Below are 13,301 nucleotides of genomic sequence, written 5' to 3' on the forward strand. Positions count from 1 at the left end.
GGAGCAGGACAACCGATGCTTCGGGCAAAACTCCTTCATCAGGAAGTGATGAATCCCTTCCTGATGAAGGGCTTTTGCCCTTCAACAGTAATCTTCAGCATCTGCAGTCCTCACTTTCACCTACATGACTTTATCTGTCAGTAAACACCTCCTTTGTCCATACATTATAACAGAACTTGGAATGAATTTCTACTTTATTCAGTGCTGGCTCATCCAACACTATAATAGCAAAGTTAATGAAACAATATATCACATGGTCAAAGATAAATCACATTATGAACCCTAATAGGATAGGCAGAGGTCTTACAACTGTACTATATTATTCTGCTGGCACTTTCCAGATTAAGATGGAAATAATTTTGATCTTCTCATTCTTATAAATGTTAGCCAGAATCATTTACCTTACTTTGTTGCTTGGCCTACTTGTGATTTGCATTCTCTATTAAAGGTGCAAGCACTGATATATTCTTCTCTTTCCCCTACAAATGTGTTACCTATAAACTTTTCACTGCACTCATTTGAGTACATGTGACAATAAAGCTAATTCATTCATTCATTCAAATCAGCAAAGCAGCCACTGTGGAGGTCTAACACCAACATGAGCAGTTCATTAATCCTTTGATTCCAGATAATGCTAGAAAGTTAATTGTTCTGAGTGAATGAAGCATTCAAATAAACAGAAGTGCAAATGGCAGAGAAATAATTTCTTTTTAATGAATAAATTTCAAATCTCACATAGGGTAATGCTTTCCAGCTATTTCTATACATCGTTCACAAACCAAAACAAGGCACATTTTTCTTTTGTAAACAAAAGCAGATTACAATAGGAAGAAATAAAATCTTTTTCAAGCAGAAATTTTATAATGAATTTAGAAAATAGGAGTTTAGTATAATAATGAAATAATACAAGAATAAACAGGGGAGGTCCCCAGATCACATTTCTGACCAAGGTTTGTTGCAGTGCATTTCAGATTGGAAAGCAGAACACACTTTGGCCAAGGTGTTTCAATCAGAAGCAGAGAAAAGCAGGTGAGAAGAAAACCTGTCCTTCAATGATTCTTTTAAAATGCTTCTGAAATACTTGCTTCTACATTATCTCAATGACATTATTATTTGTATTAAATTCAAGTATGGTTTTGTGACTAACATTTTAAAGAAGCTAACAATAAAGCTATTATTTAATTCAATGTAAGGTGAGTTCCAAGGTAGATGTGGTTACAGTGCTTAGCTAATTACAAAATAGTTTAAATTATGCAATAATATAGAATAATGGAGAATTAATAAGTTTCATAATGAGGTTAACTGACATTGCTTTCTTACTTACTTTTCTTTAGTTTACGGACAGCAAGCATACAGTGGCTTGGGGAGAGATCCCAAATTCGCAGGGTTTTGTCATCACTAACAGTAGCACAGATGGGTAAATGGGGATGTACATCTAAACCCCATACTTCACCCTCCATGTGACCCTGCCAAACAAAAGTTATAATAAAATAAAGATCGTAAATATTAAAATGTTGATCTTGAATAGTATAGGAAAGATTTTAGTACCAACCATTAGAAACATGTTATGGTTGAGTAAATATACATTCACAACAGTATTCAATCATTGTTATAAATGATCTCACCGCTTCCTTTGGCCTGTTTACATTTATATTTAAAACAGCCACTGCTCTGGAGATTTTATTTCAGTATCATGTTAAAATTCTATAAAGCTTTATGATCCCAGCTGAAGTTACTACAGGAGAAGTCAGGTCCAAAAAAGATGGATCTTTTCAAAAAAATATTAATTTAATACGGCAGTCTTTCACTGAAACATAAATATGCCAGGCTGCAGATTTAGTTTCAACAATAACAAATTTATTACACAAAAGAAATAAAAATAATTTTTTTAAAAAATTACATTTTACAAGTTTGTAAATTTTCAAGATACATGGCAAAACAAAATCTAATCTACTCCTATATATCTTCAATTTACAGTTAATCAAAACCAGAGGGAATTTTCCTTCCCTAACAAATCTGTCTGGTTGACTTAATTGTTCCTTCTCAGTTCCAGTTCCATGAGCTGCAAAATCACCTTTTCTTGATCATGCACCCAACTGAATGCTTAAAATTTCTAAGTCTTATAAAAAATCTTCAGATTTCTTACTAAACAGATTTCTTGCTGGTTTGGAAGTCTCAAAATACATCCTTTCGCTGAATTAACTTGTATCCTTAACTGATTTCAATAACCCCTTTTCTTAGACAGACTGCACTTGCTTGTGACTCTAGTCAAGTCTCCTTGGAACTAATTTTTTTTTAAAAACTTGCTTCTGCTAAATTGGTGGCTTATGTTCTCCCTCTGCTATCATAAACTCCCATAATATAATCAAACTTCAATTAACATTCCATGTGTATCTGCAGTCACCTGTTCTCCTTAACATACTGGATTAAATTCCTTGATCCAGGAAGACTGATCAAGTTAATTTTTAAACTCCTTCACAAAAGATAAGTGAACATCCACTAGTTTGAAATTCAAACTCTAAAACAAAAAGATGGCATAATGGTAATATGGACTATTAATCCAGAATCCAGGCTAACATTCTGGGGACAGAAGTTCTAATACTGCCAAGGCAATTACTGAAATTCAAATTCAATAATAAAAACTGAAATTAAAAGCTAACCAAAGGGCAACCATGTAATCACTGTTGGTTGTTGTAATAACCCATCTATTTTATTAATGCCATTTAGAAAAGGAAATCTACCATTTTACATGGTCTGGCTACATGTGACTGCAGACCCATTGCAATGTGGCTGACACTGAACTTCCCTCTGAAATGGCCTGCAAGTCACTCACTACAAGGGTAAGTATGGATGGGCAATGAATGCTAGCCCAGCCAGCAACACCACATTCCAGGAACACAAAGAATACCACATCTTTCATCACAAAAACAATTTGGATTTTTTGTAAAACTAAATCCTTTTGAGAAGTCTATTGGATGCAGTGTCAAACTGCATTGAAATAGTTTGGTTAAGGAAATACTTAATCTGTACTTTAAACAGCAAAGTGAAGATTTTCTACTTGTTTACTGCCTTTGCTATGAGATGTTACTTAATGCCTGTGTGCAGAGATTTCTGTATTTATACAAGTCACGATAACTCCTTCACATGGTAGTAAATTGCACATGCTAACCATGACTAGATAAAGACATTTCACATGAATTGATTAATAATCACCATCTATTACCCCTCATTACAGTCTCCCCTACAAGTAGAAACATGTCATTTACGCCTATCCTATAAAACTCTTTCAAAACCTAAATGACCTCAATCACATCACTTCTCACTGTTTTCTTTTCTAGATCAGCCCCCCAACTTGTTCAATATTTCCTGATAGTTACAATTGCTTATCCTATTAAAGTTTTTTAAAAATACTTTCTTTAGTACCTTTATGTCCTTTCTACAAGATGGAGGCTAGGGGCTAGATTTTTTGTATCTGAGGTGGGTAGCTCGAATTGAGAACACAGTCAATAGATACAGTTGGCCAGACACCTGTTTCTCCAAATGGAGTCATTATGAATGCTTATTTGGGCTCCAAAGCCCAAATGGATTAACTCTGCAGGGATTCAATTTTTGATAGGTGGCAGTTTAGTGTTTTCTTTGATGGATTGATACCTTTGAGGTAATAGTGAGTTAATCATTTTGTGTTTGGTTTTCTCCAAATAAACATACAGGCATTAATGTGGCGAAGAGAACATAAACTGAAGGAAAGCTGCCTTACTGCCAATATGAAAGGCTCTATTTGATCAACACTTTTACTGGCTTTAAAAAAGTATTTTTTTTTCTAAACCTGACATGTGAATAGATGTTTCAGTTCTTCAGCATTTCAGGGTTTGCTATTGATATTATCATTAGTTCTGTGCATAGTCTAAGGTGGGCAAATGGACATAGAGGAGGGAATGAAAAAGATATGGAAAAAGAGAATGGATGGAATGGGTAAAACCTTTCAAACTTAACTTTAAAAAAGGCTCCAAAGCTCAAACTATGATTTCCTTGACCCACCTCCATTCTTAGAGATGGAGACATTAAAATCTGAGATAAAAACTATCTGAGTACTTCAAGTATATTCCAAGGAGGATTCTGTACACGTTTAACTCAATTTCTCTACTTTTCCAATACAAACTTAGGAACAGACTCCAGAGCTCTTTTTTTTAATGGCCATATTAAATTGTTAAAAATCGTTATGCAAGTTTGTTTCTGTCCCCCTTTTGACAAGGGAAGTCCACATTTGCAATGTGGGAGGCTTTCAAAGATAGGTTACCGGTAGTGCAGGAGAGGCATGTCCCGTTGAAGGCAAAGGATAGGAAGGGCAAGATTTGTGAACCATGTATGACAGGAGAAATTGTACAACTAACCAAGAGGAAAAGGGAAGCATATATAAGGTCTAGGCAGCTAAGAACAGAACAGACCCTGGAGGAATATCGGAAGAGTAGAACAAGTCTTAAACAAGGAATCAAGTGGGCTAAAAGAGGCCATGAAATAGCTTTTGCAAGCAGAATTAAGGAAAATCCCAAAGCATTTTATTCTTATATAAGAAGCAAGTGGGTAACTCGAGAAAGGATTGCTCCACTAAAAAATAATAAAGGAAGGCTGTGTACCGATCCGCAAAGAATGGGTGAGATTCTGAATTATTACTTTGCATCAGTGCTCACTGAGAGGAACATGATGAATCTTGAGATTAGAGATAGAAGTTTGATTAGTCTGGATCACGTTGACATAAATAGGGAAGATGTGTTGGGTATACTAGAGGTTATTAAGGTGGTCAAATCCCAGGACCTGATGGGATCTATCCCAGGTTGCTGAGGGACATGAGAGGGGAAATAGCTGAGGACTTGGCAGATATCTTTGTGGCATTCTTAAATACAGGTGAGGTTGCTCATCTTGTACAGGGGGACAACAAGGGTAGTAGGGATATTCCGAGTAACTACAGATCAGTGAGCCTGATATTGGTGGTGGGCAAGTTGCTGGAGAGGGTACTGAGAGATAAGCTCATTCTTTTCTAAATATAAATAGATCCTATCAGTGATAGGCAACATAGTTTTGTGCAGGGGAGATCATGCCTTACCAACTTAATAGAGGTCTTTGAAGAAGTGACCAAGTTGTTAGATGAAGGAAGAGCTGTTGATGTCATATACATGGACTTCAGTAAGGCATTTGCTAAGGTTTCCCATGGTAAACTAATGGAGAAAGTGCAGTCATATGGTGTGCAGGGTGTTCTAGCTAGGTGGATAAAGAACTGGTTGAGTAACAGGAGACAGAGTAGTAATTGAAGGGAGTTTCTCGAAATGGAGAAAGGTGACCAGTGGTGTTCTACAGGGGTCAGTACTGGGGCCACTGTTGTTTGTGATATACATAAATGGTCTGGAAGAGAGCACTGATGGTATGATCAGCAAGTTTGCAGATGACACAAAGATTGGTGGAGTAGCTGAAAGAATAAGGGACTGTCAGAGAATACAAGAAGATATAGATAGACTGGAGAGTTGGGCGGAAAAGTGCAGTTGGTTTTCAATCCTGACAAATGTGAGGTGATGCATTTCGGCAAGACTAATTCTACAGTGAATTATACAATGAATGGAAGAACCTTGGGAAAAGTTGATGGGCAGAGAGATCTGGGAGTGCAGGTCCAGTGTACCCTGAAGGTTGCTGCACAGGTGGATGGAGTGATCAAGAAGGCATATAGTATGCTTGCCTTCATTGGACACAGTATTGACTACAATAACTGGCAAGTCATGTTAAAATTGTACAAGACATTGATTCGGCCGCATTTAGAATACTGTGTACAGGTCTGGTCGCCACATTACCAAAAGGATGTGGACACTTTGGAGAGGGTGCAGAGAAGGTTTACGAGGATGTTACCTGGAATGGAAGATGCTAGCTATGAAGAGAGGTTGAGTAGGTTAGGTTTATTTTCACTAGAAAAAAGGAGATTGAGGGTGGACCTGATTGAGGTTTACAAACCATGAAGGATGGATAGAGACAAGCTTTTTCCCAGGGTGAAGGATTCAATAACGAGAGGTCACGGTTTCAAGGTGAGAGGTGGAAAGTTTAAGGGGGATACACGCGGCAAGTACTTCACACAGAGGGTGGTGGGCATCTGGAACACGTTGCCAGCAGAGGTGGTAGAAGTAGGCACAGTAGGTTCATTTAAGATGCATCTGGACAGATGCATGAGTAGGTGGGAGCAGAGGGAAACAAATGCTTAGGAATTGACCAACAGGTTTAGACAATACATTTGGATCGGCTCAGGCTTGGAGGGCTGAAGGGCTTGTTCCTGGGCTGTAAATTTTCTTTGTTCTTTGGGCTAAGATGCCACACAGGAGGCCGGTAAATAAGAGCAAGCCCATAGCGTTAGGGGCAAGGTACTGGTATGGAAAGAGGATTGCTTGACTGGTAGAAGGGAGAGAATGGGAATAAAAGGAATCTTTTGCAGCATGGTAGCCTGTGAGAAGTGGATTCCAGAGGAATCAATGTTGGGACCATAGCTATACATGTCATACAATAATGATCTGGATAAAGGAACGGAGGGTATTGTTGCTAGGTTTGTAGATGACACAAAAAAAGATGATGGACAGGTAATGTTGAAAACGCAGGGAGGCTGTAAAAGGACTTGGACAAATTAACAGAGTGGGCAAAGAAGTGGCATATACATTGTGGAAAAGTGGGAGGTGATTTTTTTTGTAAATATGTTTATGAGCAAAAAAACTTTTTTTTGACTTTATGAAAATATAAAGTTATTGAAAACATAACATGCCAGTATAACAAAAAACACAAATTACAATACAACTACTGTCTACTAACTACTAACTTACCCTATAAAACAAAACCAAACACTGTGCAAAACAACACCAATAAATAAGTAAATGACTAATAAAACAAAAAAAAAACAAAATAACACACAAGAACACAAAATAACAATGCTCGGTGCAAAGTTCCCAAACAAAAAAAAAATGGGAGTGTTGTATATATACCCATCTTAACTCAGGAGACACCCTCCACAGCCCAGGGCTCACAAAACCTAACCATCCTGGTTAAACAAATGCCCTAATTAAGACAGCAGACAGATCTGTGTCCAAATAACTCAAAAAGGGCTGCCATGTCTTATAAAAACGGTCTGTCGTGTGATTCACCATATTTAGAAACAATCATTGGGAATGTGCTCCATAACTAATTTCTGCCATCCCAACAAGCCTGGTAGGTTCTCAGACACCCAATTCATATGAATATTCTTCTATGCACAGTAAGTAAGAATATTAAGTCGTTTCTTCCCATGCCCATCTAAAGATGATAAATTCAGTAGAACTAGGAGGAGAGATATCAGGTCTACTTTAACTTTGGTCCTCAATACCCTCCCTATCTCTCCCGCCACATCACTCCAATAAACACAGAGCCTGTGACATGTCCAGAAGCAATGGTTAAGAGTACCTGCACTTATTTTACATTTGGGCACACTGGAGGTGCCCATTTTTCAAACTTTGCCAGACGACTTAGTGCCAAATGAACCCAGTGCAGAACTTTTAACTGTGTAGTGCATGTCCTATTACAAATTGAGATCTTTCGCACGTTCTCCCATATGTCCTCCCATGTTTCAGAAAAGATCTCCACTCATAGCTCTTGCTCCCAAACCTCACATAACTAGTTAATATCCTGCCAGGCCCTAGCACCCAGGAAGAGGATAGAGGGCACTAATTGAAAGGGTGCTTCTGTGATGTAGCAACAACCTCCCTATATTGGGCTTATAGGGCTTAGTAAGAAACATTGTCTTCTGGATGAAATCCCTAACCTGAAAAAAAACCATTTGTGGCTCAGTTGCTCTAACAAGTCTCCCAAACCGGAAACTCCTCCTGCTGCCCAAAGTTTAAACCCCGAGTCCATCATCCCTGGTCAGAACCCTGGCATACCAAATATGGGAGTGAGTGGCGAAGTCTTGATAAGCAACCCTCACTCTGACGCATCATCCTCCATGCCTTGACCATATTAATAACAATGTGGTTCCAACAGTAGTCTATAACTGTCCTCATCTTATCCATGAACAACATGGTTAATAAGAGGGCACTTTGCCTGGGAGGCCTAGATATTCAGCCATATTGAGCCTGGGTCACTACCTGCTCAATCACACAAAGGACAGCATGCATCTCAATTGATACCTCCTGATGTCTGAGAAATCAAGTCCTTCCCTTCCTTGAGGCAACTGCAATCTAATAAGTTTGATGAGGGGCTGCCCACGACGCTAGACAAAGGAACTAAACCAATCCATAAGTCTCCGCAACATTGACTTGGGAAACATTATAGGGAGCATGGGAATAAAGCAAACGAGGAAGGACATTCATCTTTATAAGGGCTATTCAGCCCAGCCACAAAATTGGAAAAGCCTCCCATCTCTGAAGATGCCACCTAATATGGTCAAGCAGGTGAGCAAAATTAGTCTGAAATAACCAAAAAAAATGGGAATAATAAAGATACCTAGGTATTGGAACTCCACCCGTGACCACTTAAAGGGGAACCGAGGACCACCTTCAACCTCTGGCACATCTTTGAGGTCCCCCAAAGGCATAGTCTCTGACTTTGCAAAGTTGACCTTATATCCTGAAATAGCCCCAAATGAATTGATACATTGCATCAGATAGGGTATGGAGGTCATTGGTTCCAATAAAAACAGAAGGACATCACCCGCAAATGGTGTAATCTTGTGTATTGTTGATCCCACTTCCAGAGTGGTTATGTGGACATTCTGACGAATGGCCTCTGCCAGCGGCTCGATCACCAATGTAAACAACAATGGTGGGAGAGGGCAGCCTTGACGACTACCCCTACCAATCCTAAAACTCCCAGACTTCACCCCGTTGATGAATACCGCAGCCAGAGGATGGTGATATAAAACCTCCACCTACCTAGCAAAGACCCCACCCAACCTAAACCACTCTAAGACATAAAAGAGATATGGCCATTCCACTCAGTCAAATGCTTTCTCTGTACCTAAGAAAATCACCAACCCTTGGACTGATCATTGCTGACATGCTTGGATCATATTTAGGAACCTTCTAATATTATTAGAAGACCTTCGACCCTGTCTGGTCCTCTTTGACAATATAGGGCAACACTTTCTCCAATCTCAGTACCAAAATCTTAGACAGAATCCTAAAGTCTTAGTTTAACAGGGAGATGGGCCTGTATGAGAATGATGGAATGGTAGGCATTCATGCATATCGGGGTGAGTGTACTTTCCAGCATTGGCCCAGACAGAATCCCTATAAACTCCTTATAAAACTCACCCAGGAGGCCATCTTCCAGGAGCTTTCCCACTCTAAAGTTGCCTAGCTGCCTCCTATATTTCCTGAATGTCAAGGGGGCATTAAGGAGAGAGGCCTGTTCCGGGGTTGCCCTGGGGAGGTCCAGGCTCTTAAAAAAGACTTCCATCTTGGCTCTCCTATCTTCGCAACCTTCAGACCAATGCAATTCAGGGAATCTAACTCTAAAAAGCATAATTAACTGCAATAATGAATTGGGGAGTATGCCTTTACCTAGTCAGATACACTAAATACTTCGCTGGCCTATCCCCATACTCGAATAGTCTTTGTCTAGCAAAAGCAAGTTCTTTCTTTGCGGTTTGTCTAAATATTGAATAGAAGGCAACACAAAGGGCCGTGATCTGCTGTAACTTGGTTATCAAAGGCCTCGCAAAATGTGCCAGCTCAGCAGATTTCGGCCGCACCTAAAGTAGATGCTGCTGTTCCTCCTTCTGTCATTTCTGGCTAGCCGAATAGGAAACAGCTAATCCCCTAGCAAAGGCCTTAACAGTCTCCCATAGCATAGACAGGCTACTAGCCATGCCTGAGTTGATAGTCAAGAACCCTGAAAATTCCTCAAAAAGTATTCCACAAATTTGGAATCCTTAAGGAGAAAAGGATCCAGATGCCAGTGTCACAAACCTAGCCACTCACTCTTGGCCTTAACCTCCAAATATACTGCCGCATGATCAGAGATAGCTATGTTCCAATTTTACAACCATAACCAAATCCAGAAGGGTCAAGGGGGCCAGAAATAGGTCAATCCTCATGTGACATTTATGTGTGTTTGACAAGAAGGTGAAGTCCCAGCAGGTAGGGTGAAGCTATCTCCAAATATCCACCAGCCCCAACTCCTCACAGAAGTCACTCATCTGCTTGGCTTCCGAAGAAATAGTTGGTGGCCTACTAGGCATCCTTTCCACTGTCAGATCCGAAAGGCAGTTGAAATTCCCCCTATAATAATGTGCTATGTTCCAAAAGCACTCAACTTAGAAAAGGCACTAATAATAAATTTGAGAGGATATGCCGGAGGACAGTAGACATTTAAAATGCCATATTCCTCCCCATGTATCAGGGCCTTAACTATCACAAACCACCCCTGCTCATCTTTCACCTGCCCTAATAATGTGAATGGAAGATTTTTCTGGATAAGTACAGCCACTCCACTACTTTAAGTAGTTAAGGATGAAAAGAATACCTGGTCATAACCCCCCTGTTGTAACCTCAGGTGTTCCCCATCATCAAGATGGGATTCCTGTAACAGGGTGATATCAACCCTTTCCCTCCTAAGGCTAGAAAGCACTTTTTTCCTTTTAACAGGTGAATGACTTCCCTTGATGTTCCAGGTGCACCATTTAACAAGATATAGCCTTATCCCCTTTCAGAGACCCTTGAACCCCCAGGAGAGCAACCTGCTTGCAATGTGCTGAGCACAAGTAAATGTCGACTCAAAATCGCAGAATTGTGTATACAAAAACTGCTCTATCATAACTACAAACAACTATTTCAACCAAAAAGATACAAAGAAAACTAACATAAAACCTTAAAAGAGAGACTCTCCCCCCTGCCCATAGGGGGCACTCGCCCTACCCATTCCCTCCTGCACAGCTCTTCAGGCCCAGACTGTGCCCCATCTTTAGGCAAAAAGAAGTCAATAAACAAGGAGATGATCCTTAAGGCAACAAAAGATGACAGTCAGGATAAGCACTCCACCTGGTGCCATGTCACCCCTACTTGTGACTAAAAGAGAAAAAGAAGAAAAAAAAAGGGAAAACAACAAAGGGCACCCGCAAAATTTCCTATGATAAAATCCAGTTATAAAAATATAATAGGAACAGCATATTCCAAGATTTTCATTTTTTCTCTTTCCCTAATAATTATTTTTAAAAAAAGGGAAAAGGAAAGACACAGGGAAAGAAGGAAAACAGGACAAACATTAACTGTATTCTTCAGACCAACTGGTCTATTTTAAAGTGTTTACAAAGGCTTTGGCTTTATCTGCCGAGTCAAACATATAAACTGAGTCCGCTTGGCTGAAACGGAGCACTGCGGGATACCTCATGGAGTACTGGATGCCCAGATTCCTCGAACTCTTTTTTAACTTCATCAAAGGATTCTTCTTTCGAAGTACAGCAGCTGAGAAATCCTGGGAAAACATGATTTTTGACTCCTTATGCAGCAGTGCCTATGGATGTTTCCCCAGTGATCTGGAGGCTTCTATCATTCTTTGCTTATTCCTATATGTGAGGAAGTGCACTAGGACCGGGCTGGGGTGCTGTACCGGTCCAGTCCTGCGCACCGCCCACCCGATAGGCCCCTTCAAGGTGCAGCCAAACAGATTCAATTTGAAGGCCCAGGAACTGCAGCTGCCAGTTTTCAAAGGAGCTGACTGGCTGCCCACCTTTACCCTCTGGAAGCCCAACAATCTGAAGATTCGTCCTCTGACCTCGATTTTCAAGATCGTCAACCTGATCTCGCAAGGTCAGCATTTCCTGCTCCAGTGCCTGGATCCAACCAGACGATAGGCATTTCCGAGGCCTTGGTTCGACCCTCCACCTCCTCCATCCATTCCCCAAGGCCCTGGAGCACCCGTTGATGCTTCTGCAGCATGGATGCGATGGGTTGGACCTGGGCACAGATCTCCTTCAATTGCAGCCTCAACCTTCGTGGGAAGTCTCATCATTGCCGCCACCTATTCCTGAGAGTCCATCAGGTCCCCCGGGGGTTGGGAGAGGCCACTGCTGTGGCCTCTGGCATGCCCAGTGCTGCAGGGGTGTGTCCTCCTTGCTGCTGTTTGCTCACTCCTTTTCCTTTTGGCATCCTTCCCACTCCAACTTGTCAACAAATATGTGTTCTTCAAGTTTCTAAATTAACAATTCCTCCACATAAGTTAGCCAGGCATGGTAAAAAACACCAATATGTCTTGGCTGTTAGGCAGAGCTGTCCATGTCAGTTCTATTGAACCGCCACCATCTTGCCGAGTCCCACGTAGACTATTTTCTAAATGGGAAAAGGCTTCAGAATTCTGAAGCTAAAGGCACATTTAAGTTGTAATTCACTAATCTCTTAAGATTAAGATGCAGGTTCAGTTGCGTGTTAGAAAGGCAAATACAATCTTAGCATTCATTTCAAGACAGCTAGAATACAAGAGCAGAGATGTACTGCTGAAACTGTATAAACCTCTGGTCAGGCCGCATTTGGAAAATTGTGAGCAGTGTTGGGCCCCATATCTAAGGAAGGATGTGCTGGCATTGGAGGAGTCCAGAGGACGCTTTCAAGAATGATCCAGGCGATGAAGAGCTTGTCATGTTAGGAGTGATTGAGCACTCTGGGTCTATACTTAATGGAGTTGAGAAGGTTGAGGGGGATCTGATTGTAACTTACAGAATACCAAGAATCTGGGTAGAAGGAATGTGGAGATGATGTTATCACTAGGAGACTAGAACCTAACAGCATAGCTTCAGAGTGAAGGGATAACCTTTTAGAACTGAGATGAGGAGGAATTTCTTCAGCCAGAGGATGGTGAATCTGTGAAACTCATTGCTGTGGAGTCCAAGTCATTGAGTTTGTTTGAGAGAGAGATGGATAGGTTCTTGATTGGTAAAGGGATCAAGAGTTACATAGGGAAGGCAGGAGAATGGGGTTGAGAAACCATTCGGATGAATGGCCTAATTCTGCTCCTATATCTTAAGGTCTAACGTGTAGATCGATGATATCCAATACGTGAAGCACAGAAACAAAGGATTACTGTTTGATCTCTGGCCATGCTGCATGATGTGTCATTCTTCTTTAAAGCTATTTTGCAACTTAGAAGGAACAAGGGCTTGCCTACTCATCTGGTACTGAAAACAAGGTAAATAGTAAGGTAAATGAATGCCACATTTTTTGTGCTAGTTTATAAGGACACAGAAATAGGTTGAAACATGCTCAGTACCTCAGAGAGGAAAAGCAGGCCTAGTTTAACTTGAATCCAGTGAAATG

The 13,301-nt window shown here is 40.5% G+C and overlaps 1 protein-coding gene across 4 annotated transcripts in view; it reads right to left on the reverse strand.

Moving 5' to 3' along the window:
* Positions 1-13,301, reverse strand: part of LOC132818362 (echinoderm microtubule-associated protein-like 5) — a 230,332-nt gene that overhangs the window by 86,775 nt on the left and 130,256 nt on the right. For all 4 annotated transcript variants that reach the window (XM_060829315.1, XM_060829312.1, XM_060829313.1 and 1 more), the window contains exon 21: positions 1,325-1,466. In XM_060829315.1, coding sequence (XP_060685298.1) covers positions 1,325-1,466 — 142 coding nt within the window. The remainder of the gene's footprint in view (positions 1-1,324; positions 1,467-13,301) is intronic.

The sequence above is a fragment of the Hemiscyllium ocellatum genome, chromosome 8 (genome assembly GCF_020745735.1).
Source record: "Hemiscyllium ocellatum isolate sHemOce1 chromosome 8, sHemOce1.pat.X.cur, whole genome shotgun sequence".
In the NCBI taxonomy this organism is placed as follows: Eukaryota; Metazoa; Chordata; class Chondrichthyes; order Orectolobiformes; family Hemiscylliidae; genus Hemiscyllium; species Hemiscyllium ocellatum.